The 26,167-nt window shown below is 38.9% G+C and overlaps 1 protein-coding gene across 1 annotated transcript in view; it reads right to left on the bottom strand.

Annotated features, from left to right (window-relative positions):
• Nucleotides 1-26,167, bottom strand: part of CACNA1C (calcium voltage-gated channel subunit alpha1 C) — a gene marked incomplete at both ends in the record, with an annotated part of 484,825 nt that overhangs the window by 128,776 nt on the left and 329,882 nt on the right. The window contains 2 exons of the mRNA XM_080614946.1: nucleotides 10,623-10,795; nucleotides 17,259-17,362. Of these exons, the coding sequence (XP_080471072.1) occupies nucleotides 10,623-10,795; nucleotides 17,259-17,362 (277 nt within the window). The remainder of the gene's footprint in view (nucleotides 1-10,622; nucleotides 10,796-17,258; nucleotides 17,363-26,167) is intronic.

Here is a 26,167-nt window from a genome sequence, read left to right as displayed (position 1 = left end):
ACTGGAACTGCTAAATACTCCACAGTTTTTAAAAGCACTTTAAGTGCTCTTTTAAAGATTTAAGAGCACACTCTTGGCATCTACTTAAAAAAAATAGCTGCCTTGCTACATCCTGGGGGCTTGTGGCATTTCTTCCTAAAATTTTCTGTGGAGATCCTGGTACCGAATGCCTTCTATGCTGCCTCCCTAATCACGGGAAACAAAGCATGTTCAATCTGTCAGAAGGTATGGCAATGGCAGTTTTCTCACAGACTGTTCCCTCTAATGTCCTTCCTTGAGAAGTAGAATCACAGTGTCAGTTGATAAATCTTGACAGCTTCAAGAAGTACTTCCCAACAGGGCAGATGGAGATTAATCTATTTGTACAAAGGTGTCTTCCCCCGCTATGTAAACAATGGATTCCTTCTAAAGCCTTACCTGCAAAGATATTTCTCTCTAACATATTAGTACTATAAGAGGATTTCTACATCAACATAAGTCTCTCTTCCAGCAGGCAAAACAGAAGTGTTATCTCACCAGACAGTCTTTGCTAGGGAAATAGCTTTTATAGTAAACTTAATGCCCTATCAACATTAATGTCAGCCTCTGTATGCTGTATCAGATCACACATCACTGCTCTAGCGGTTCTCAGTGTAATGTTTGCACTCAACGTTACAAGAGTCAGGGAAGGGAGAAGCTAGAAAAAACTGTAAGTTGAACAACACAAGCTAGACCCTCAGCTGCAAGAGAGTAAGAGCTTGTGCAGATCATCACAAAACTTTTCAGTCATAGAGAATCTTATACAAAGAGGCTTTTTCCCCAGACGTGAACTACAGCAGCCTGAGAACTTATCTAACTTATGTAGCTTTTGATGTCCATGAGGAGGCAAGAATTAAAATGGAGCCTGAAGGCAGAAACTAACACAGTTTTGGAGTTTGCTTTCACGCTGCCCTCCCTTCTTCCATGCACAAGTGGCAGCAGTGGCATGGAGATTTGGTAGATGCTCATTGCAGTGACCCTTTCAGAGTCAGTTAATTATCTCAGAGCTGTCACTGCTCACCAGACTCACTCAAGAAACTGGCAGATGGAGCCAGACACATGCCTGAATTTGGTCCACCTTCCCCAAAGTGAAGAGTTACTCTGCTCTACTTTCCAGAAATGCCTTTCCCACTTCACCAAACAACATCAGGCCTTCTGATGTTACATTAGAACAGATTACTGCAGAATTATATATTGTAATATTGGTCACAGCTTTGACCTGAGGCTTCCTGAATACAAGCAGCTTTTTCTTCTTTAGCTCTTCATTCAGATATAGGAAACAATTTGTTTTCTCCATACTGTGCTTTGACATTAAACACCGCCGTGAGCTAAACTGCTTCTACATCTCATTTAGTTAGATAGGGTTTACCTACCCTCAGCAGTAACTATCAGCAGAGAAGGAATGGGAAGAAGGATTTCAAGTGGTTGCTTGCTTTTTGTTTTATGATCAAGGCTTCTTTTCATCCAGAAAGAGAGAAAATGGGAAGTTGTGAAATCTACAGAACAATGAAGCTAAATGCTGCTTTTTTATAAAAGCTTTTTGTTAAATTATGTTTCTATTAAAATAAAACCTGTGGATTAATGTACAGAGTGAACCATCCGTACATTTTGGGGAACAAGAAAATTGTATCTATTAAAGTGATTGAGATGATTATGGTGAATTCCCAATGAAGTAAAATAGTTCAAAACTACCTGGATCAAACCTGTAAATGCCTTACATGATACAATCTAAGGTCAAAATTTTCATCTAGAGGGCAGAGAATGGTATGAGAGACTCTGGCACTGAGGGAGTGGGTGACCTTCAGAACATCATTTACCTTTCGTGTGCCTTTTCCTTTAGATTAAAGAGCCCAGAACAACATTACTCCCCTCTCCAAATGTTAACCTGAATACATATTTTAAAGAACCAATGCTGTATATGAAGCATTTCTAAGCATAACATAAACCCAAAAGATTTTAATTTCACTTCGCTGAGAGAATTGCTTTTTTTCTATTTCCTCTTTTCTCCTCTTGGAAATGGGGAGAAAGACAAACAATCAAGGATAAGGCCCTACTGCTTCCTTGCTTTTTCACTCACAAAAAAAGAAGACAGCAACATGTGAAGAGAGTCAGGAAGGAAGTCTCCTCTCGGCTTTGGTCTGATTCCAATGGGAAAGAGTCAAATGTTGGCATCAGTTTTGTTGACATTGATGGAATATAGGACAAAAAATGGAAGCAGAAAGTTAAACAATGAAAATGACACTTTTATATGGCAGCTTTACTTGAGCATCACTGATATTACTTGAATATCATTGCCCTAGATGCTCTGCTACCACAGCTACCTACAAGGTCACTATGAAGCCTCACAAATGCCTTCTCATTCTTTTCCAATCTATGCTTTTTTTCCTTTTTAGGATATAAAAGTTTATCTGAGTCTGATCCCACATTTCCTGAAGTACAGTTATGGAATCCAGATGCCTGCAATGACAGTGAGTCAAATTGATGCCAGATACAACTGCATTTTAGCCAGTGGAATTATACACTGGGCAAACAGTACTATTTGGACTATTCAGTACTGTAAGTAACTTCAGATCCTGAATATCTCATGCTCTCCATTTGGTGGATGACTGTTACACAATATTGAAGTCATGTGTGAGCAGAGAAGCCTCTGGTGCATCAAGACCTCACACTGGGCAACATTTTCAAGTGCTGACACTGGCATGTTTTGTTTCTGACCTCAGATGAAAGAGATTGGGGCCCAAGTCCTTACCCAGGCAAAATCCCCAGCAACTTCAGTAGGATTTTTGCCTAAGGACTGCAGAAGTAATTCAGCCCAATGAGAGAACTAATCTCCCAGAAGCTTTTTCTAGGCAGCATGCTAATTATAGACTCAAGCTTGACATCTGTAGCACAAACCCATGCAGCATTTTGCAACCTGAGCTTCTCAGTGAAGAAAAGAACAACCACACAACAAAAACAAAGCTGACTTATCATTTACAAAGGCCTTTTCAGAAGTTTTCCTCAAACTATAGGATTGATATTAAAAGATGTGTATGAGCCACTTCAAAAGATGGCAAGGTAGAAAAATGCCGCTGGGACTGTTTTCTACAGAGCATGCACTGGGCACAGCACACAGCTGGGAGTTGCTGTTACTCTTGTCTGAATAAACCATGTTTTGGAACCTCTGCCACAGAGTACATGGAGTTTTTCTTCCCTAGAGGAGACTGGTGGAGCAGAGAACACCAAATACCACTTCTTTACTTCTTTTGTCCCTCTGTCTCCAGGTAAAAGGGAATAAATCTATCACAGCTACTAAACTCCTTGTGAAACACCTATCAAGTGCCCTTGTGAAATGCCTACAATTTTTGGCACTACAGCAAATCTTTTCTTAGTTACCAGATGATTATTTTCCACATCAGTGGACAATGATCAAAGTAGATGACACTGTGCTTTCTTTATCTTTAGATAAGGTTTTGACAGGTAATAAATCATTTTACAACACTGGCTTTTATTTCTTTGTATTTACACATGGAAAACAAAATGCAACCAGGTCGTATGATAGTATTCTCAAATCACCAACTGGTATTGGAGGAACTAAACTGATAAAGGTTTCATTTTTCAGCCTGTGCCTTTTATAGCTTTTGCGTAGATTATTTTAAATCCCATGTAAGTACCCTATGCTTTGTGGTTGTTTTTTCTTTTTCTTTTTTTTTTTTTTTTTTTTTAATTGCTTTTTGACAACAGGTAAAAATCCTCTAAAATACCAAGCTGTGCATGTTTGTCAAGGGGTGACTGCCCATGTCCTTCAATGTGTGTGTGAAATACCTTGGGACAAATTCTGAGGATGAAATTAGAATAAATCCGAGTGAACTGACTTGCTGTTAACAAGTTCAAGAGTGTTTCAAGTGTGTTCTGTAGAACAGGAGACAAAATTAACTCAACACACCATCTTTTTGCTCATACAGTAAGAAGACCTGAATTTTAAGGCAATGATGGTCAAGACTGAATTTAAAATAGACATCTCACAAATATACTTTAATTTCTCCCTCCTCATCTATGTTATTTCCCTAGCTGTGCTCTTCCCCAATAAATTTCATCATAGAAAATGGACCAAGAGATTTTTTCAGGCCACCCTGAAATTTTAGCCTATAACCAAGTCTTTGAAAATCCTGTTATGTGCTTTCTACCTTAGGCATTATCCCACAGCACCATACTATTTTTTAGGCTGAAAGTAACAAGCTACCGCCTTCTCAGTACACTAAGCACTTGATTCGGAGGCCACAGAGCAAGCTGACATGTGAAATTTCTAAATGTAAAAATTGAACAAGTTGGTGTTCTTTTATCTTGGCATCCTGATTAGATCTGTACACAAAACTCTCTCTAGCCAACAGCTTCAAACTGCTAACTTTGCCAAAAGGTTGCAAAGGATTTAGTGACAGCTTTCATTAAATTAAATGGAAAGTATTTGGTACATAGCCTCTCTGCAATCAATAGAGTCTCCTTGTGGTATAAAAGTTGCCTTTGCAAAAGGAAGTTGAGAGAAATTTGATAGCTAAATCCTAAAAAGCCTGAGCTTTCAGAGAAAGGTGGTCACACTTTTATTCCTGTTACGTAATAGTCAAATTGCTATTGGAGCTCTTGGGAATAAAACCCTGTTTGGGTTGAAATTACTTGGGCTTCTATTTCTAGAGTTTTCAGATTCTTCTCTTCTCATGTTTGAACCACCAGCTCTCCTGTTCTCAATTCTGGCCTGATGTTCAGAAGCACAAAGGGTTTCCATGAAAAATACAGTTTTTCTGAAAGTTGCAATGGTCCAAGAGGACCCAATTTCTTCTAAAACTTTCACTTTTGCAGCGGAAAACTTCCTCCCTGTCTCAGAATCATTTTCTCATGATTCTGAGACTCTCATTATCCTGTGATTAAATGCATTTTTACTTTCTCATCATAACTAGTGCTTTTCACAAGTAACACTGTTTGTAGGAGTGAGACAAAATCTGTAGCTCACCAAAAAGTTTGGCTGCAGTTGATTCCTTAGTGGCAGTGAACTCAGATGTTAACAAACATTTCCAGAGGTCACCAAGGCGCTGCAATAATTGCTCTGAAGGTGAGATTCCAGGCTATTTCTTTTTAAACAACTTTGTTTTTTATGTATTTTGGAAGCTGACTGTATTTCTGTACTTCTTGTCTTCAGCTGGGCACTTTCTATTGCCACTTTAACTGAGGCATAAATCTGCACATACAGTCAACTCTCCTCCCACACCTTTCATTGTTTAATATACTATCTGAAGCATTGCCATATGTTTTTGACAGGCAACACATTGGTTTGTACTGCTTTTTCATGTGTTGCATGGAAACTTGATTATCTACAGCCATCAGTCCCGTTAGAACAGAGGCTGGAGTTTGATTAGGCTTTAAATTTTTGTAAAGCTACCTGCAAATCAGATCTTGAATTTACAGCACTATCTTGGATATGACTTAACTAGAAGAATGACTTGTCTTGAATCACAGAATGTCTTTGTTATCAGATCCCAGCAGCTAAGCAGTGCGCTCTGCTACTCTTAGGGACTCTGTTAATTAATGTGGTCCTACTCACATTGCAGATGGCAGCACCAAATACAACTGAAATAGAAGGCAACAGAGGGAGGGCAAAAATCTGAGCAGTCAGAAACATCAAATTACTTCTCCCTGCCCATTCACAGCTTTTTCCTGACCCTAGTGCATTCAATGGGAGTTTTGCCAACTAATTTCAATAGGAGGAGAATCTGGGTTGGATTGAGGTTTCCTGCTTCTGCCCACAGCCACACAGATGCATTCCAGACCACACTCAGGAAATAAAAAAAGGGCAAATTCCCAGTTACTGTGGCAACAGGATGGATGGTTCTTCTTCTTATCATGTAATTTTGAAATTCAGTAGCTGTTTAGTGCCATGACATGTGTTTCTCTTCTCTGTCAAATTAATGTTTTCTTCCTGTGTAGAAGGCCCATCAGGGAAAGAGCATAGAAGAAAACCATCAACACAAACAGCCCTGAGAAGCCTTTCCACATTTCCCACCTCACATCTGTTTTAATGGCAAAATGATGTTTGCAAACAACAAGGAAAACTGCCTTAAACATGTACTTCCTAAAACACAGAGAATGAATTCAGTCTGCTCTGTGAATGCCCCTCAACACATGTGAGAGATGACTGGTAATAAACTGCCTCAAAATGCCAAGACCTCTGCTATGGAGTTCATCAGCTAAAGGCTGCATGGATTGGCTGACTCTGGCTGCATTTATCTTCCTTTCTTACCCTTTCCTCCACTAATGTCCTTGGTGTTGTAGTCCCTGGACTTGTTGACCATTTCATTAAGGGCTGTAAACACCGAATGAGACTTAGGGCAAAGTTTGACAGCTTCAGGAAAGCAGTGGCATATACAAAATATGACTGATGATGCCCCAAGGACTGGCACAGGCAGTCAAACCAAATTAGGATGCAAGTGAGTTTTGTTTCCCTTCCACTTTGTGTTCTTTGTTTTACAGGAGGCAATTCCCATGCTGACAGGCAGGCAGCTCTCTCTACAGACTAAGATGACAGTAAAACCTCCCTCTGCAGCTAACGACAGAGAAGAGACTAGAGACATATGTTCTCTGTGTTTGGGACGATTCAGTTTAGGTATACTACCTGGGTCAGAGTCCAGATGGTGTAAACTGCTGAATCTCCAAGTTTAAGCTACACGAGACTCTAGTTTAATAAGTAATTTTTAATTAAACTTCTAAACTTTTCTGATGTTTTTTCTAAAAAACCTGAAATAAACTAAAAACTCCAAACAACCTCCAAGGGAAAACTGAGGAAGCAAAAACTGATTTGACTTCTTTAAAGTAATGGTGTGAGTTACTGTCAGAGTTCAGACAGCAGTCCACACCTCCTGAGCATCAGCACAATATAACTGATGCAAAGGCAACCCCTGACGTTTACTCAGCTAAACCAGCAACTTAAGGAGGACTGAACTGCCCCATGCACTTCAGTGACTGTTATCTGAAAGGCACAGTGCTGATACCTTAAATATCAACATTATTTATTAATTAAACACTGAAAAAACGTGTGTTGGACGGGGTAGCAACACTTCTGTGGAGTAACACTTCAGGAGGTGTACTGGAGACAGGAGGCGGTAAGCTTTGAAGAGCATTTGAGAGAAAAACACACTGAAGGTGCATATGAGGCAACTGAGCTCTTACAGCAAGAGCTAAACACAAGACAAGGAAGACATTGGAGCCTTGGCAATGCAAGCTCAGCACTGCTAGTAGGTGAGATTCAAATGTCTTGGGGGCACTCATGCCAAAGGGATTCCTGAGGAATTTACAACTGTGCCATCTGTCCGTTATACTTGGAGCTTATTTTGGAAGAGAATTAATACCATCTTTTTTCCTCAGTTTAACTCTACTGGTGATTGACTGCTGGCATGAGTGCCCAAACATTCAACACAGTAGATAACACATCAAAAAAACCCCAATCAAAACCAACCAAAACACCCTGTCACTTAACTCATGGTACCTTTTCTGTGGTATTATCTCAACCTGAAGCCATTAAGGAAAGGAGCTCTACTTCTTGGTTTGATTTTGTTACACAGTGTTCATTCAACCCATTTTCTGGCAGATTTCTCAAGACCTAAGAGCAGTAAAACTGCAATGTGACTCTGCTTCAGGAGAACTGGCAGGGCTTGTCAGAGCTGGTTAGTAAACTACTGTACAGTACCCGACTGAGCTGAGATGGTTCTGCAGAAGGTGTATTCATAGGCAGTAGGATAAACAAGATGTGGAATCACATGGGCAGGCACAGTAAGTATACCAGGAGTTTCCCATGTGACATACATGACAGATAAGCATATCAACCAATTAAGTGAGTATGACATCTTATTAGAGGATGTTTACAAGCTATTTGGCTTTGCAAATACATTCCCACCTCTTCTGTGAGTAAAGACTGAAATTCAGAAATATCAAAAAATACAACAGAGTTTAAGCAATAAACTGCAATTGTGCGAAAGTACATACAACAGCCTACAGGAAAATATGAACGCTATATAAGAAATACAGAAGGGCAGAGTGTAAGCTCCACAACTGCTGAGTGAAGGTATGCAACCAAGTATTTCACTGGCTTTGGGTGGAATGGGGAGTGTTGCTCTTTACCTTCTGTACCCAGAGGCTATGTGCTTCCTCACTAGAGGATGTCAGCACAGAGGCCCTTTACTTTCATAGTTGGAAAAGCCTGTGGTGGGGAGACACTGGATAATACACCAAAGCTAGTAGTATTAATTTGGCATTCACAGATGCAGGCCACAGGTGCCAAGAAGAATACTGCTATCAATAGCCTGCACTAGATGGAGCACATATCAGCCTTCCTTTGCATTCTGAGCAATTCCTCTCAACAGAGGTGTAATTCTACTGTTTAGCACTCTGCACTGCAAACATCTGTTCCCAAACCTGGTCTGTCATGTAACAGAAATGGATAATGTGACCCAAAGCCATAATGTCACAGAGAACATGTTGTGTACAAGGGACTGATCAGCAGCCACTGCCCTTAGACCTGACACTTGGAACAGATGGCATTGAAGACTTTCTATTCACTAATAGTTTGGAAAAGAAATGGGTAGCAAGTTAGTTTACTAATAGTATGCAGTTCCGTCATTAATAGCCAATTGCGAGAAACTCTAGACAACTTGTTGGATATAAGAGGACTAATTTCTATAAACTGTGTCTTACAAAACTCACATTATTAAACTAAACAGGAAGAACTGAAAGCAAGCTGAAGATACATTATCTTTCAGTTCTTAATATCACCATCCAATAAAGGAGCTTGTCAGCTCAAATGTAGATTGACCCCACCACCCAGCATGTGCAATGAATCTACACCTTGCACATTCTACAACTCTTTTACAAAAGCAGCGTTATTTTTGTGTTAATTTAAAAAGAAAAGCTTCAAATCTGCTAGTAAGCAAGGTAAGTTCTCATCACCTTATCACTACAGCTACACATTCCTTTAGCAGGCAAGTCTCTAAGGAGGAAATATGATAAACTTGATGCAATCCACTGAAGTCAAGGGAAAGTCTCCTGGTGACTTCAGTGGAGTTGTGTGCAACCCATTCCCCCATTCCTTTGCCTCCACACTCCTATGTCACGTAAGTATACTAACCAAAGTCCAATACGGTAGTGGGTTTTTTTGTTTGTTTGTTTGTTTTTGTTTTTTGTGTAAATATAAGGAATTCTGTCTACAAATTAATTTCGATCATCAGACATCACCTTCCATTTATTCCATGTATTATATGCCTCAGAGCAGCAAATTTTGGCCAAGAATAATAAATTCATTTCTGAGCGATTACTGAGGTAACGAAGAGGTAATGAAAGTTATGGAGACACCAGTGTAAAAATCAAAATAATCTGATTTGGGGAAACTCTGAGCAGGTCACCTTCATGACTCCTTCAAGCCCGGATACCTCAGTATCTTGAGTATAACTTTATGTAAATAAAGTTATACTTTTTTTTTTCTGAAAGAACTTCAATATTCTGGCAGCAATGGGGAATAGTGCTTATTCCCCGAAAGATCATGAGCATCTGATACATATCTTGCTTTACCCTGTAGGCACAAGTTTCCCATGTCCAATCTTCTTACTAAAATGTATGTTTCTGCTTTGATCATCTCATGGATTTTGCTTGTTTCATACGAAGGGTGATCTCTGGGGAAATCTTTCCTGTCTTCTCTTCCAAAATCAAACTAGGAAAATGCCCATTTCTGTAATGAAAGCTAAAATTACAGGCAGCGCCCATTAACTGTGTAACTGTCTACAGGTTCCAAGTCTGACATTTCTAAAGTGCACAACCTGCAATGATAAATATTTCTGATAGGTATTTCTGAAGTATTACACAGGCTGTACTGGTCAAAGAGGAGAAGGAAGAAGAAAATTCAATGAAGGTAATGAAATATAGAGAATCACTGCTTTCTTCAAGCCCTTCCGTCTTCAGGATTTCTAATAAGACGAGATAGTTGGTGAATTCTCACTTTGCACAAACACCTTCTCAACTCCAGAACATAAGAATAAGAGAGAATTCCCTTATGAGAAATGTTTGAAAGCTTAATTCCTGCCTGGCAAAACCAAACACAATTTCACTGATTTCAATGAAGTTACAGATGGCCCACGTACTGTAGAACAGGGTTGATTTGGCCCTTCTCCCATACGGTAGTACTGCTTTGCCTAGAAACCTTTGCTTTCAAAGTAACTAACCATGTGTAAACTGCCTGCAACACTGAACTGCAATCAAATAAATGAATAGGAGACAGATTTAAATTTTAAAACTTATCTCAATAGTGGACTTTAACAGCAAGTACTGACCTTTTTTTCTGTCAAATACCAGGAACTTATGTCAGTATCACAGACAAGAAACAGGATCTGCAGACCAATATCAATTATTGTACACGTATTTCTCCCTTTCACAGTTTCCAAAAGGCATTAAACTGGAATCATGTATAAACATAGTGAGAGTCTCAGGAAGAACTTGTTCTTACTTACAAGCCATCTCAGCACTACAGCAGGTGGGAACAGGCTCTCTTGCTAAAAGCACAGAAGGGGAGAGACAGACAGAAGAAAATTGCTTACTGTTTCGAGGCTTCTCCTCATCCATGCCTTCATCTTCATTTTCTGGGTCAATATCTTCTGCTTGAGTTATCCAGTCTAAGTATCCCTTCAAATCCTCTTCTAGCTGTTGTTTCTCCCGTAACTTCTGGAAATCACCCCGAGCTTTAGCCTTCTCTCTTTCTTTGGAAAACTCCCTAGCAATAGGGAGGAAGCGGCAGGACATAGGCAGAGGGAAAGAAGAAATTGAAAAACAGTGTATTAGATTGATTTCCACTAAAAAGTCTCCACATCTTGTATAGCACACCCAGCTTTCTCTATTCTTTAAAGACAGACACATGAAGGGAGTATCCTTGCTAGATACACATGTAAAATAGAGTGTCTACATTTTAATAAATGATTAAGGAAAAAGGTATACCTGGTTTTAATCCTTTGATTCTCAACATCTGATTGACAATTTACATGAAACACATATGTAACATTTATGTACAAAACCATATAATAATATTCTTCACCACTTCGTATTCTCCAACAGTTATCCATAAATATCTATATGAATAATGGTTAATTTAATTCAACGATGAACTGCCTGACAATAACCTGACATCTGGAGAGTGATACAGTGGCTCTAATTTTTAGCCAGGTTTCAATCTATCTTTCAGTTCTATATGTATTCACAACTAAATTGGGCTAATTGTAAATGTAATTAACAGTACTCACAATTCTGTACACATTTAATTATGTGCAATTTCAACCACAGTCCTGAATAATATATTTAACCTCATAATATATTTAACCTCAATGTTTTATTGCAGACTTTCAGTATGCAGGGCTGCTATCTGACATGAAGCATATTTTTCAAATATCAACCTGGGTGGGCAAATGTGATAACTTATGGGTAGACAAAACTAATAGATTCTACCAGAAAGTGAACAATGGTAGGCTTTGATAGTTTTATGAAAGACCACTATGGGGAATATAGCTTAATACAGAGAGTATAAGAACAAGAATTTCATGTTGCTTAGTTATGAACCTGGGTGCTTGCTTTGTCTTCTTTTTAGCTGTGGTGCTGTTTCTTCCTCTCTTTCAGAGACACTCATACTGCACTTCTTTTTTTCTAGAAATGCTGACCTCCCTCTCCTTAGAGACTCTCCTGTGGTTCTAAACCAGGTTTTCATGCTTATATTTTAAAAAGTAAGCTCAATGACTGTGAAAAGTGCTGGACCAAAAGTACTTAAGCCTTAAGTCTTGTATCTGCTGAAGCAGATCACTACATAAGGCACACACAGCAGATAACCTGTTCCACTGTTTCTAGAAATGAGAGATAAAGTAATTTTTTTCCAATGCATTATCCATTGCCATTGCTGATGACTGTCAGCAACAAATGAATAAAACCCCCAAAAAGTTCACCTATATTTTTCTTAGGTTTGCTCCTGCAAAAACAAATAGAAAATGCAACAATTACTTTGATGGAATAATATTAGGATTATGAAAATATTACCCAAAATGTTAATGAGCGCCATGTGAAGTGTCCTCAAGCAACTGAGATAGACATGAGTTTCTAACAGTGATGGTGAAGTACTTCCTTCCTATGTGGTCTAAAACCCACTGAAAGGCTTCCATTGACTTCACAGGCTTGGATCATGCTTTCAACATTATGAGTTGTGCACAAAACCAGAAGTGCAGCAGAACAAAAGTAGAATGATTCCTTCACTGCAAGCCAAAGAATGTGACAAAGTATGCCTATGTGACCTTCACCCCTGTCACACTGCTGAGAGTTCAGCCCATCCTCATGGGACTGCAACAATGAAGGTGGAAATGAGGAAGAGAATTGTTGGATCACAATCAACCCTGGGACCAAACTTAGGCACAAGGCAGACTCAGTTATTGCAGGGATGGCAAGAATCAAAAAAAAAAAATCAAATTTTCTCATGCTGGGAGTGATATTTTACTACGTAAAATCTAAAACAAACAACCCCTTAAAAATAAGGTCAGGTTGGAAGTAGGGTTTTGAGCAACCTGGTCTAGTGAAAGGTGTCCCTGCCCATGGCAGGGGTTGGAACTGGATATCTTTAAGGTTCCTTCCAACCCAAACCATTCTGTGATCCTAAGCTTTTACAAATAATAATAAAAACTGTACAAAGAATTTTAGAAAAATTCAATCAACAGCAGTTATATTTTCTGCTTCAGTAACATCTTTCCTCTGGGTCTGACACAGTGCCATATCCAAATTAATGAATTAACTCTCTCAAAAAAAGGACTGAAAAAAGTTTGTATTACTAAGCCTATCTGATAAATCAAATCCCAATATTTCAATTGTTGACTCCTAAACTGGTATTTTACAGCCTAAGACAAATGGATTCAACTTTGAAAGGGGCTGAGCTTTCAGCTACAAGTAAGAACTATTTATATTTGCATGTATATAACTTGAAATGGGCTGTTATAGAAACAAAAGTGGAAAACATCACAGAACAGCCCAACTTACAGAAACTGAAATTCCTACTGCACACTGAAGGGGATTGTTTGTTAGCTGCACTTAAGCTGCATGCCTATCTGGGTCTTTTCAGTCCCCTCTTACTGTCTCTCTCAAATGGGACTCGAGCTGGGGGGAAAGCTGACTAAACCAATGAGAGATTTTAACATGATGTCTTTACACTGACCATCTGCATAAGAGGGAATTTGTTACACAGCTTTTTATTGGCACAACTGAACATACTGTGATTGCCTAGTCTAAACGATCTGCAATTGCATGTTTCTTTCCTTTGTACAATGTATGATACTCCATGGATGACTCTTCAAAGAAGACAACTTATTTAAATTACCTTAATTTCTATGCTTTACTAACATTAAACCGTTGAGAGCAGTTGTCTCTGGAAATTGCTAATGCAATTCAAACCACCTCCTATGTGGAATGCCAGCCTGTACTCAGACAAATATTGTTCATGATCAAGAATTACTATCAGTGGCAATTTACCATTCCATGTGAAATGAGCTGGTGACCTCAGACCAGTTCCTACTGCAGGCAGGTGTGCACATTACCTTTGCCACCGTCACAGTTGGCAATAAATGGTCATTGTTTGCAGTTTCAGCAGGAAGATCAAGGACCAAGTAAGCTTTCTGATGGAAGTGCCATCTTGAATCTGGAGGTGGCATTCTCAAAAAAGATTGCACTATCATGTCAGGGTTACTTTGACAAAAGGCTTGTAGAAATACTGAGCAATCTGTCTTTTTTTCACTGAACAAGAGAACATCATTTTAAGAGTCAATGAATCTGGTTGCTTTGCCAGAATTCAGTTTGCTTCATTTCTCCCAGAAATTATAAGATACATCTGCCAATGGGAATACCAAAAAGCAGAGCATTCTGGACAGATGTTTTTGTTGTGTGAGGTTTGAGTGGGTCAATATCATAAATATAAACACCCAGCTCTTTATACTGTTCTGTTCCAGAAGACAATTTCTCTTGCCCATCCTAATGATGGAATGTAAGCAATTCTAGCCTATATCTGATCTCAATGTGATTTCTCACATTTAGAGGAATCAAAAAAAGTGAGCAAACCAGCAGAATACTAGCAGTTCAAAACTCTTGCTTACTAATAAAGGTGTAGTACAAGACTTCAAGCCTCATCCACCCTGAGAAGTACACCAAGGCATGGGAAGGGCTGGAAGAGAGGGCAGAAGACTAGGGAAAAGTCATGAAAGGTCACAAAAAAATGCTCCAGAAGGAGCTAAAACCATAGCCAGCCTTCCATTCACTCTGACCTCTTCCTTGGCACTAAGAACATCAAAAGCAGCCAACTGGGTTTTCCAGGATCCTCTCAAAGCAGAAGAAAAGGCTGTTCTCCAGCCCTTCATTTGCCTTAGGCAGCTGCTTATTTGGCCTGTGTCCTGGGATTTGAATCACTGCTAGACAAAATATAGATGAAATGTGAATTTATAAGCTTAGGTGTGCAGCCGTTATTTTTCCTCAGTAATTGACTGAAACAGACAACACGTGATCAAGAGACCTCTAAGAGGGGGTTAACTGCTCATAGCAATGATGTGGAATCTTTTTGCCTGGGCTTGGGGAGGTCTACTGTGTGATTTTCTGACTTGATATTTCCTTTGGAATAATGCATTTTATATTATGCTCAGTCAGAGGAAGAGGATTATAGCTCCATACATGAATACTCTGTCATCCTATTTATCTTAGCATGTGAGACTGGTAAATTTATCAGAAGGACCATGAACAGATGACATACATGAGGAAAAACAAATTACAAATGAGTTCAAATGAGTTCTTTAAGCAGAGCAGAACTCAGCATTTGATTTCTCAGGTTCAATCAAGGTGTCTTTGTGAGTACAATTAATTACACTTACGTATTCAGACATGATTACAAAAACTAAGCTAATCTGTCATTGACGAAATCTACATGACATGCTTGGTGAAGTTCCTGAAATAGATAAATAGGAAGAAATCAGAGATGCCCAGAATAGACAGAAAAAAAGATGCCTGAGAATGCTGCTTTCTATCTAACATAGGACAGGTGGATCATCTAATAGCAATCTGATCTACTGGATCAGACTAAGAGCAACAGTGAATTTAAAAAAAAGCTGAACCTGCAAAGTGAACACACTTTGCAACTCAGCAGAATTTAGAACTGCTTTAAAAAGTTAATTGTTTAAGAACTGCTTATTTAGCCCGAAGAAAATTTAGAACACTTCTCCCATAATTTCTGTGGTTTTTTTCATGGATGCAAACTCTTTTTACTTTTTCTCCAGTTGGGAAAAAAATATACAGAAACAGTGCAGCTGTCATAACACTGTGAACACAGCCAGAAAAGAGTGACTCACATCTTAAACAAGGTGAATTTCATCTTTGATTTCAGTTCTCTCTACAGATTGTTTCCATCTCTTACCACTAACTGTGGTGGTCTACCTGCAGTATGTCAGGAGGTGGAAGATCCAGGCCCCAAAACACTTTCTTGAGTTGAAAAACAAGAGAGAGAAAATTCAATTTTCAATTACGTACAGAGACAAATCCAAGTGTAGGTAAATTGAATTAGCAGTGCTCCAACAGCATGCACTCCTCAGGGCTGGGCTCACAGGCACTGTTTATCCAATCAGATACTATATAATCTTCAAGCACTGTCTTATATGGTCTTTGAGTGCACCTCTGATACAACAGATCATTTTCCCTCTGTCAGCTGGTTATCATCCTCCACTTCTGCTGACATCCTTACCTGCTGATCACAGTATCCACTGGGAGAAATGCTTTAAAATTGTAGCCAGAGTATCACTCTCCAGACTGTCCAAAACCAGACTATTGCCTGACACTTCATTACTGGGTTGTTTTTTTTCCCCACTCCCATTACTGCTTGGAAACCCTACTCTTTGCAGCAGCTGTCTTAGCGGCATGTCTCCTTCAGTGGAGTAATGAAGATAGTAGTAATATCTCTTGTAGATCTGCTATTACCTGTCTCTTTGCAGGATGGCCAATAGTGGATCGTCTTCTCCAGTTCCACTACTGCCCTTCTTATGCTGTTGGCCCAAGTACTGAGGATATAATTTTTGTGAGGCATCAAGTCCTCTCTTGCTCAGACATCATTTTCCCTCTCTTATGATCAAAAGACAAGAGACTTATGGGCTACCCACTCAGGCAGCAGGTACAGGCTCTGACTAAATTAATTTAGAGCTCATTAAAGGAGGCAGGATGTTGGAAACTAAGAAGAAGAGGATGGATAAGAGTCCTCACACCATATTTATCCATGTACATAGAATGCCTGTAGACACCCAGTCATGCCCAAATATGGAATTAGAGGCCTAATTCTATGAGATCTTTTTATAAAAATCTTGTGAGGGATGTTTTCTGGCTTGATTTCTCTCATGTGGCTCCCCAGGGGCGGTAAAGTTTGTAACTACTGGGGACAGAATCAATTGTTTTTAAATCAAAGCTACTAAAATGGTGCTTTGCAGTGAGGGTTATACTGCAGAACTGAGATAGAGCTAAGTGTCTAGATGTCTTAGGAACGTTTAAGCAGTAGAAGAACTTCTCCTGCTTCTCTGTTCATCCTTAGAACAGGTCAGAGGGAAGCGATCTTTTCTCCCTGCATCATGCTAGGCTTGTAACTGCACAATAGAGAAAATGTGCTTAATTGAAGAAGTGTGTCCAAGACACTCTCCAGAGAAAATAGTCTCCCATTAGGCTGTGCTTTAGAAATATTAAGTAATGTGAATATTCCTCATGTGAGAAGATATAATTTGGCAGGAATCTCATCCCACAGATGTGAAGGGATTTGTCTCATGCTGTCATTCCTCCTTCAGTCCCACTGACTCTTCCAGAAATTTTACTATAATCCCCTTCTTCTTTGGTGAATGCTGTGCTTCACCCACAGGGGAGCATAGAATTGTCCTCTTCCCACAAAGTACAGGTAGAGGTTTTAGGTAGAGGAGCATGTTACAGGCAAAGAGTTGTCTTGTATCCCTTCAATTTAGTCAAAAGACTCCTTCCATGCCAGTAGGAATGCCGTATTTTGCTACTGGCGCAGCAGTACCCTAGGCCTTCTATTAAGGTTCCTGAGATCAACCCGCCGCTGCCCATTGTTTTGGTAATCAGAGAGTTTGAATAGAAATACAAATTTAAAAAAATAAACAATAATAAAATGTTTTCCTCGTACTGCTTACCCGCTAAGTACACCGAGAACCAAGTTAAGTACAAAAAATGACCCTATGATGATTAGTGTAACAAAATAGATCCAGGGCCAGTCCCTTCCTATGGCATCATTGACCTGGAAGAGTGGAATGATAATTAGTGAGACAAGCTCAGATTCTGAGCACTGCAAGGCTCCAGCCAAAGAGATCCCAAGTCACCAGCAGTTAAGATTTTCAATAGCCAGTTTTCTGGAAATTTATGACAGCTTGACATTACAGCAATTTTGAATGTCCTGAGATTGAATTTCTTTGCCAGAGAAGAACACCTCTTTTTTTACCTGTATTGTTATTTGCAATGTTTGAACATTTTGCCAAAATACTTGACAGCTGATGTGAAGCTTCCTTGGATTCAGATTTTTAATCCCCCTGAAAGAATCCTGGTGACAGGGAAGAGCCCTTATTATGGAGTCTTGCCCTGTAGCATTGGAAAAAGGACACCAAAACTGTCAGCTTACCCGCTCAACACACCAAGAACCAGATTTAGAACGAAAAAGGATCCAAAGATGACCAGACTGACAAAATACACCCATGGTAACTCATAGCCCATAGCGTCCTGCATCTGGAAAGACGAAGGAAAGTTAGAAGACAGAGAGGGAAAGCAGAAATGATTAGGCAAAGGAATAGAGGGAAAGGTTTGTAAACAGAGCCTGTGGTTGGTTTACACATAATCATAGCATGTGTTTCTGTATGTTCTCTCTGATGTGAGCCCTCCTTTGACTGCATTTTTCATCTAGCTGTTTCCTTACAGGCAGGGATTCATGTAGGCTGAGATGTAACCACGTGCCATACTGGCACTTTTTTTAGATGTATAGACTGTCACTTTCTGGAGTTTTCTTACACCACCACAAGGGTCCATCTGATGATTCCTAAACTTCTAATCACTGCACATTCATATGCTATTTGCTGCCAGTGAAACTACTGATAGGTTTTGGTAAGCATGGCCACAGCGTGTTGTCAGATCACATTTACTCCCCATGTACCTCAGAGAGAGCAAGTGGTAACTGTGGGCAAATTTCCCTGACAATGCTCTGGTAATCTTCACAGTTTACCACACTGAGGGCAGTAGCTGTATGCTTTTGAGGAAGGACCTTTCAAGGCTCACCATATTCTAACCTGGTCAAGCGTTTTCTGAAGCCTTCTCACAACCTTTCTTTATCTTCTTAAAGGATGAGTCTTTCCTTCAAAATTTGATTCCTACACAACTGAATACTCAGAGAAATTGAGATTGTAAACTGAATCACAAGACCGAAGGTCTGGCTTTTACAGTACTACAAGCACCTGCAAATGAATCGGGCAGACTACTGCTTTAGCGCCAGAATCTGTACTATGTGTAGAGCAACTCTATCACATAATAAGATACTCCATATATTCTAAAAGTATCTGCACATAAACACAATTTATCTTGAAGTCTTCTTCAAAGTTCAACATTTTGGAAAGTTGCTAAATACCTTGATAGAATCTCACTTTCATGACAGTATCAAAATATCAGAGTCCTTTCTTCCCTACTTTTCATAAACACTCATCTCCTGAGCCAGACATAGCATCATTAAAGAAACAGATGGTGGTTAACGTTTTCAGGAGCACTAAAATGATTGATGAACATAAATTGCAGACTTGCAAGTACCTAAAGGCATAAAGCATCCTAGTTCCTTTGTCTTCCATGCTTTCGAAAATTTTATCGTATGTTGACCTCTCCTCTGCAACCTAAGCATTTGTTGTGATCACAGAAGAAATACTCTTCCATACATGGGCTCTGAGACACACTTCAAGGGAAGTGATCTGACTCAAGATTCGTAACAACTCAGGAAAGTAATTTCAGATCTTCAGTAAGACAAGGCGGGAGAATAACACCAATATAAGCAGTTCTTTGTGGGTGAAAGCCCATTATCCATTTTTCTTTCAAAGTACAGTCACTAAAGTCCTTGTCTGGCCAAAGTCCACAGTCAATGGGCCGATCCAGAACTCTACCTCAGGGCCCCTTCAGCTGCAACTGAAGTAGACTCATTAAAAAGTAAACTAAAAATCTGCCTGTGTGAAAACAGTTCATCAGATCTTTCCTCGCAGGATTAATACGTTTGGTGGTCAAAAGAAAGTACCTGAACATCTAACATTCCCCAAGCATATTAACCAGCTTCCCTTTTAACACTTTTGTTCAGTTAGTTTACAAATAATACTAAATATTCTTTATGTTTGCAAACCACACTTCATCCAACATGACCAAAAAGTAGACACCTCTGGTGTAAACACATCAGCGCTTTAGAGAGAACAAAACATTGTGGCATGTAAAGATTTCACCTGAAATCACAGTGGAAAAATCAGGCAGGCAAAATGTAACTGCCAAAGCTGGAAATAAGTAAAGAAATGAGACTTAATAGTCTCTCTCTTCTACAAAGAACATGACTATCTATATAAAGCAATCCACACAAACAATGAGTATGGATTATTCTGAAAAACTGCCATGAGAATTTACCAATGTAGGCACAATGATGACTCCACTTCCCCCTAATTATGATAGATGGTGATAAAAAAGCCTCATCTGTCTGGCATTTATCTTTAGACAGGTTTTTTCTTTTTGTCAGCTGGGAAAGTTAGCTGGAAAAGAAAAACTTAAAGCTGTGGTACAAGTGAATCCTAAATAGCAAACACCAGGGTGCTGGGTACAGAATTCAGGTGCATGTCAGCGTGCCTTTTGTGCTACTTTGGCATGAAGAAGTTTCCAGATGGCAAGAAGCTTCCATTGTGGCCTGGTAAAGTATAGAATCAGCATATAGTGTACTCTGGTTATTCCCAATGCCTGCACAATTGCATAAGAATTGTACCAGCCAGCATCAGCACAAATGAATCCTGAAAAATAGACCTGCATTCTGGTACAGCAGAGTATTTGGGACTTCTCAGACTGAATATTTAGGAGGTCAGCTTTTCATCTCCTTTTTATTGCCCAGTTGCATATGTAACAGAGCAACTGAGAGGCAAGAGACAGTGATAGCTTCTCAAGTGTGGAGAAACTATCAGTATGTGGCAGTCTGTCTCTCTGTTGCTGTACTCCCTATGTTTGGTATGTTTGGTGTTCTCATGTCTCATTTTCTTTAGAAGAAGTTGAGATTATTCTATACATTGTGGGACTGAGCCACAGATGACAGAAATGTATGTTATATGTTGATATAACATTAGGAATTTGGTAAATTATGTTTAAAATTCCCTTTGATAAAGAGATGATACACTGTGAGCTTACTATTTGCTCTTGAAAAACATCTGCTGGAGAAATGCAGCAATACAGGCTGCTTGGCAGAAGTTTGGGTTGAGGGGAAGAGATAAACTTTCTCAGAACAGTAACAGCAATATATCAATATTTAAGAAACATAGAATTCTTGTCTGAGATTGTATCCTTCCAAATACCTGGAAATACTTCCTCCAAAATGAAAGTATCCTGGAAGCCCAGGATAGACTGTTCTCAACAGCACAATGCTCCCATATAGTTATCAGTAAAAACCTTGCACTTGTGTTCAAGTGAAACTGCATCCTGGAAACTTCTCATAATTCTGCGAATATGTAGCTATTAATCATGTGAGCACGAATACACATGTGCTGTTGACTGCAGCTAGAGGCTTTCATGTCAAGTGTAACTTCGGTAGTAGAGCTGTTTTTATCTATTTATGCTGTTGAAGTGGAGAAACTGCAGAAGGTCATGACAAGATCAGGAGTGTTACCATGTGTAACCTCATCTAGGTGTTCCTGCTCCAGCAGGGGGATTGGACTAGATGATCTTTTGAGGTGCCTTCCAATCTCTAGCATTCTCTGATACTGTGATACTGTGATCTGTACACTACTGACTGCAGAAAATAAGGTCTGCAAAATATATTTTGCATTGTTGTCCACAGTGAACAGAAAATGGTTTGGTTACAGGTTACTCTGTAGGAAGGACAGTACAACTCAGGACACACAGTTCATCTCTCTGGTCACTGAGTGCATTTCTTCTCCCTGAGTGTTTACTATTAACCATATGAACCTCAACAGACAAGGTGGATTATCTTCTAAATTTACAGTTCTGAACAAAGACTGTCAGCCAGTGTAGGCCTAAATTATAATATTCTAGCTACAGTAATCAAGGTGACTGCAACCTGATTAAGCACAAATAGTACAATTGTTAGATCAGCTGGAAGCACAGCATCGGTGGGAATCTGCAAATTGCCATTTAAAGAAATAATTCTGCTTTCTGAGTCAAACTGCCTGACCTTACACAGTTCACATCTCAACACTCGTATCTCGCTACTCTCAAGAGTAAGAAAATTCATACATTTCTAAACATTAAAGCATCATTTCTCAGAAACCTCGGAGATAATGATTTTAGTTCCCTTCTCATGATTTGCTACATACCCTCCCTGCCACCATGGGGACATCATTTTGACTCACCATGCTTCAGCTTTCCAATCTGCAAAGTGGGATACAACCTTGCCTCACTAAGTCAAAGAAATCACTCATCATCATGACTAAAAGAGGGTATTTCAGCATATTTGAGGTCTGATGGACCTTGTGTACTGGGGAAGAGCTTTACCTTTGCCAATAATCCTTAACTGCTACCATGACTATGGCATTTCAACATCCAGTAGAAGGCTCTTCTCTCAGTGATACAAATAATCTCCTAGAAATAACGCCAGGATTTTTAATAATGAAGTTGGCTGATCACAATTAGAACCAGTAGTTTCAGTAGGGGCCAAGGAATAGGTCTGTTTATAAATAGACATTTGTGCCTACGCCTTCTGGTTCTTCAGAAGACACTGGTGAAAGTCATATTGGTAAAGCCACAGGAGATATGCATGCTTTACTTGTTTACAAGTTTGGGTTTTGTTTTTCCCCAGGAATAGTAGTCTGGCACATTTTGCAAGTATCACATTTATTACACAGGCATCATAGTTCAAATCAAATATCAGAGGCATATCATCTATTAAAATGATGGCTGAGCATCACCAAGCACATAGTGGAGGTCTTTCAGTCACTTAATGGGAGGGGTAGACACAATTCACCAAATTCTTCTGACTTTACAGTTCATACACCCACACCCTTACACTTTGTACCAAATGTCTTTCATAAATAACTGAAAGTTACAGGAAAAGTTTAATGCACCACAGAAGAGCAGTTGTTACTGGAAACCAGCAAGCTGAAAAGTTTGTCTTGTTTAGTGCACAGTACTGGAGAGCTGCAGCATCATAGCAACTAAGTTAGCTAGGACACCAGGGCTCCAGTCCTATTTCATGAACAAATTGCTAATTGATTTCTAATGAATATAGAATGTCATGATAGTCTTTTTCAAATATAGGTCAAGTGTTTGAAGTATTCTATAATGAAGTATATAACCTTTCACAGAGTAACAATAATCGATAGAAGGAGAGTACTCAATAAAATTAAAGGGCAGTAAATTTGGAAATCCTGTGTAGAAATGCTATTTTATGCAGCCTATCTGAGGAATTTGCTGCCTCAGGAAATGATCTAGCCAAATGTAACAGTCATGGCCAATAGCAAGATCTCTAGTTTAAATGAAATCTTTCTTGTAACAATATAAAATTGGAGAATATTTGGAGCAGGAGATATTAGAAAGAAAAGGTAACAGTCATTGCTGAATATATCTTCCTACTTGAAGCCTTCATTTTGAAAAATCATCTTTTTCAAGAAAAGTACCTTCATAACTCTAAGGATGTGTAGAAGTGATTTTCTCAGCTTAGATCAAAGATTTAATGGTAGCCTGGCAGGAATGGCTCCGTGGATACATAAAGGGCTATGCATATACTAATGTGAGATTTAGATATTTATCACTGATCAATTACAAAATAAAGAGGTTTGGATTAAAACATAAATTTTCCTTTTCCATTCCCTTGTTCCTTCTCTTCCCATGGATATCTGGGTGAATGCATTTCATTCACACATATGCTCATGGAACTACTACGTTAAACTCTGCTTAAACAACACTAGAAACAGTTTTTATAGGATGGGAGACTGTTCTGCACTGTGAAGGAAAAATGTTTTCCTCACAATTTTTTAGTCAAAGCTCAGGTATAAAAACAACTGAAATAAACAGAGGATCATAGAATCATAAAATCATAGAATAGTTAGGGTTGGAAAGGAACCCTTCTATTATTTCCTTTGTTTCCATTTTATCTTTATGCTGCTTTCAAGATAGTTTAAACTCTGCTTTGTTTCTGAAACTTTACAGATTGACTAAAATGCTTTGCATTCATACAAGTCAGTGAACAAAACAGATCTCATAAAATCAGCCTAACGCTTCAGGAGTAACTAAGATGGGGTGAATTTCCCAGAAGGTGCATGGATAAATTTGTCCAGTGAAGAAGCAATACTTTGAAAGATTTATTTTTCCACCTTTCCTCATGCTAGATATATTACAACAGCAGAAACAGCTGATGAACAAAATATTCATCCCGTAAGGGAAAAAGGATATTGCTGGCAGTTCCCAAGAACATCCAATTAACAACTGTAACTGGCAACAGCATGATTTTTGAGGCTAATCTGCAAACAAAAAAATAAACTATGTGTTCAATCAAACATTCTCCTCTGGTTAACTTCTCAAGCTGATTTGGGCTTAAGAACACCTTGGCTTTACAGTAGTTGCAGTCTTTGCCTTGAAAGCTTTTGCTAGTAGTCAGAGCAGGCAGAGGACTTGTGATGACTTGTGATGTGAAGGTTTGACTCTTTGGTTTCTCTCAACTTCTTCTCCATAGAGATAGAAGACATCTGAGACTGCCTTTTTAGCACTCATGCTCTTAAATAACCCATAGGTAGGTAATCGGACTGACTATTAATACTGTGACACAAACCAACTCCTAAATATGCAAAAAATTTAGTATTGTTGGCTAGCCAAATAAACCCTGCAAATTGTATTTTTCTCTGATGTCTAAACGGTACACTTATGTTATACTGGTTTCTTTTTAATGCAATACTTGTGATAAATATATTAATTATGCATTTTGCAACTTATTGTAAGCCTCACTGTTCTTAATATTGGTTTTAACAAGGAAATTACTCATTCACAATTTCTAGTTTTTTCACAGAACTATAAATTCTTAAAAGAAGCCCAGAAAGATTTCAATGAGGTATAACAGAACTAAAGCGATGGCAAGAAGGGATACAGTACTAAAATTGACTTCCTATGTATGTTAGGTTCCATAAGCACTTTTTCCAACCTGTGGGGCAAACTATGGGATTTCTTCTTTAGCACTGAAATCCTACACATCCTGAATCTGCTGATTTGTTTGGAGCCTGAATGGTGTGAGGCTGCTGCATGTCATGTCAATAAAGACATGAAAAAAGCACATTTTCACTTGAGAAATTCCTGTCTGGTTTCCACATACACCTCAAGTAAGTCTATAGACAGCATGTATCCATCTGACTTCATTCACAGAAGGAGAAATAAAAGAATTCTATTTCTTATTACCCATTGTATATCCTTAAAAAGCTGGATTTAGACTTAGTGCATTATTACTCTAAGGATGAAGATTCCACTTTGCAGATCCTTCAATATTTAAAATCTAATTAGTTGTCGTTGCTTGGTTGGTTTTTAATCCAGTACTCATGTATGTGCAAAATTTGAGGCATATGAATAATTTCATTGAAGTTAATGGTCAATAATTCCATTGAAGTCAATTCTCATTATTGTTACCTGCAGAAATTAAATGATATGCATAAGTGCTTTATTTGAATGGGATGGGGCACAGGACTGGGAGAAATAGATGATAAGGAGCTCATTTTATGAAATTCCTTGGGAAAAAAAATCAGAATTTTAATGTACATGGTGACTAAAAAATGAAAAAAAGATTTAAGCGTTTCAGTCTAGACATTCTAGTGCATCGTCAGAAGTATCATCATTTATCTTATCAACCTGAAATACTCTTCCAGCCTTCCTGAGTCTTTAACACAGGTGATAAGGACTGGGAATTTAAGGTCTCAGAGCTGACTCAAGGTGAAAGAACAGAGATGGGGTAAAAAAAATACAAAACTGCAAACCTTGTAATAAGCAAAAATAGAAAACCTAAAATAAAACAAACTTACTTTTATGGACTTCAGAACAATGGGATAAAATTGCTTCTGAATGGCTTAAAACATAAGCAAAGGACTCCAGATGCCTTTGCTATTATTCTGGGTAGAATTTCCTTCTAAGCATCAACATCCTAATAGTCTTGAATTTGGCTCCAAGACACAGTTGCTCCTCATCACTGTTCTGCAATACTCTACATTTTGTAGCTGGAACCATCAGATGGATGAAAAGGAGAGACTGGAGAGTTCAACCCAGCTTCAGTCTGAACTGATGACATCCAAAGAAAGGAGCAGCACTTAATCAGTTCCTCCTGTTAAAAGCTGTTTGACAACTGCATTTCTTTTATTTTGAACTACTGAAGGAGAAGGTAAATTTTAAGATTGGTTATTCTCTCCAAGCACTTATTTTTAGGGATCTTCTTACTGTGTTACTTCAATTATGGAATTTTATAAATTCCATATGTGCATTCTATATGGATATACAGACATCTGTAACCTTTTGTCCTGTCTTAGCAGTAGCAGTCATTTTTTTTCCTTCTTAGTAGCTGGTGCAGCACTGTGTTTTTGACTTTCGGCCTGGAGATAATACTGATAAAACCGATGTTTTCAGTTGCTGGTCAGAATGTTTACCCTGACCAAGGACTTTGTGAGTCTCATGCTCTGCCAGGGAGGAGGGGAAGCCAGGAGGAAGCAGAGACAGGACACCTGGCCCAAACTAGCCAAAGAGGTATTCCATACCACAGCACGTCATGCCCAGGATGTGGAACTGAGAGTTACCTGGAAGGGCTGGAACTCTGCTGGGTGGGGGGCAAGGTATCAGTTGGTGGGTGGTGAGGTGTTGT

Source organism: Psittacula echo, assembly GCF_963264785.1.
Source record: "Psittacula echo genome assembly, chromosome: 1".
Lineage (NCBI taxonomy): Eukaryota > Metazoa > Chordata > Aves > Psittaciformes > Psittacidae > Psittacula > Psittacula echo.
This window is presented reverse-complemented; position numbering and strand designations above follow the sequence as displayed.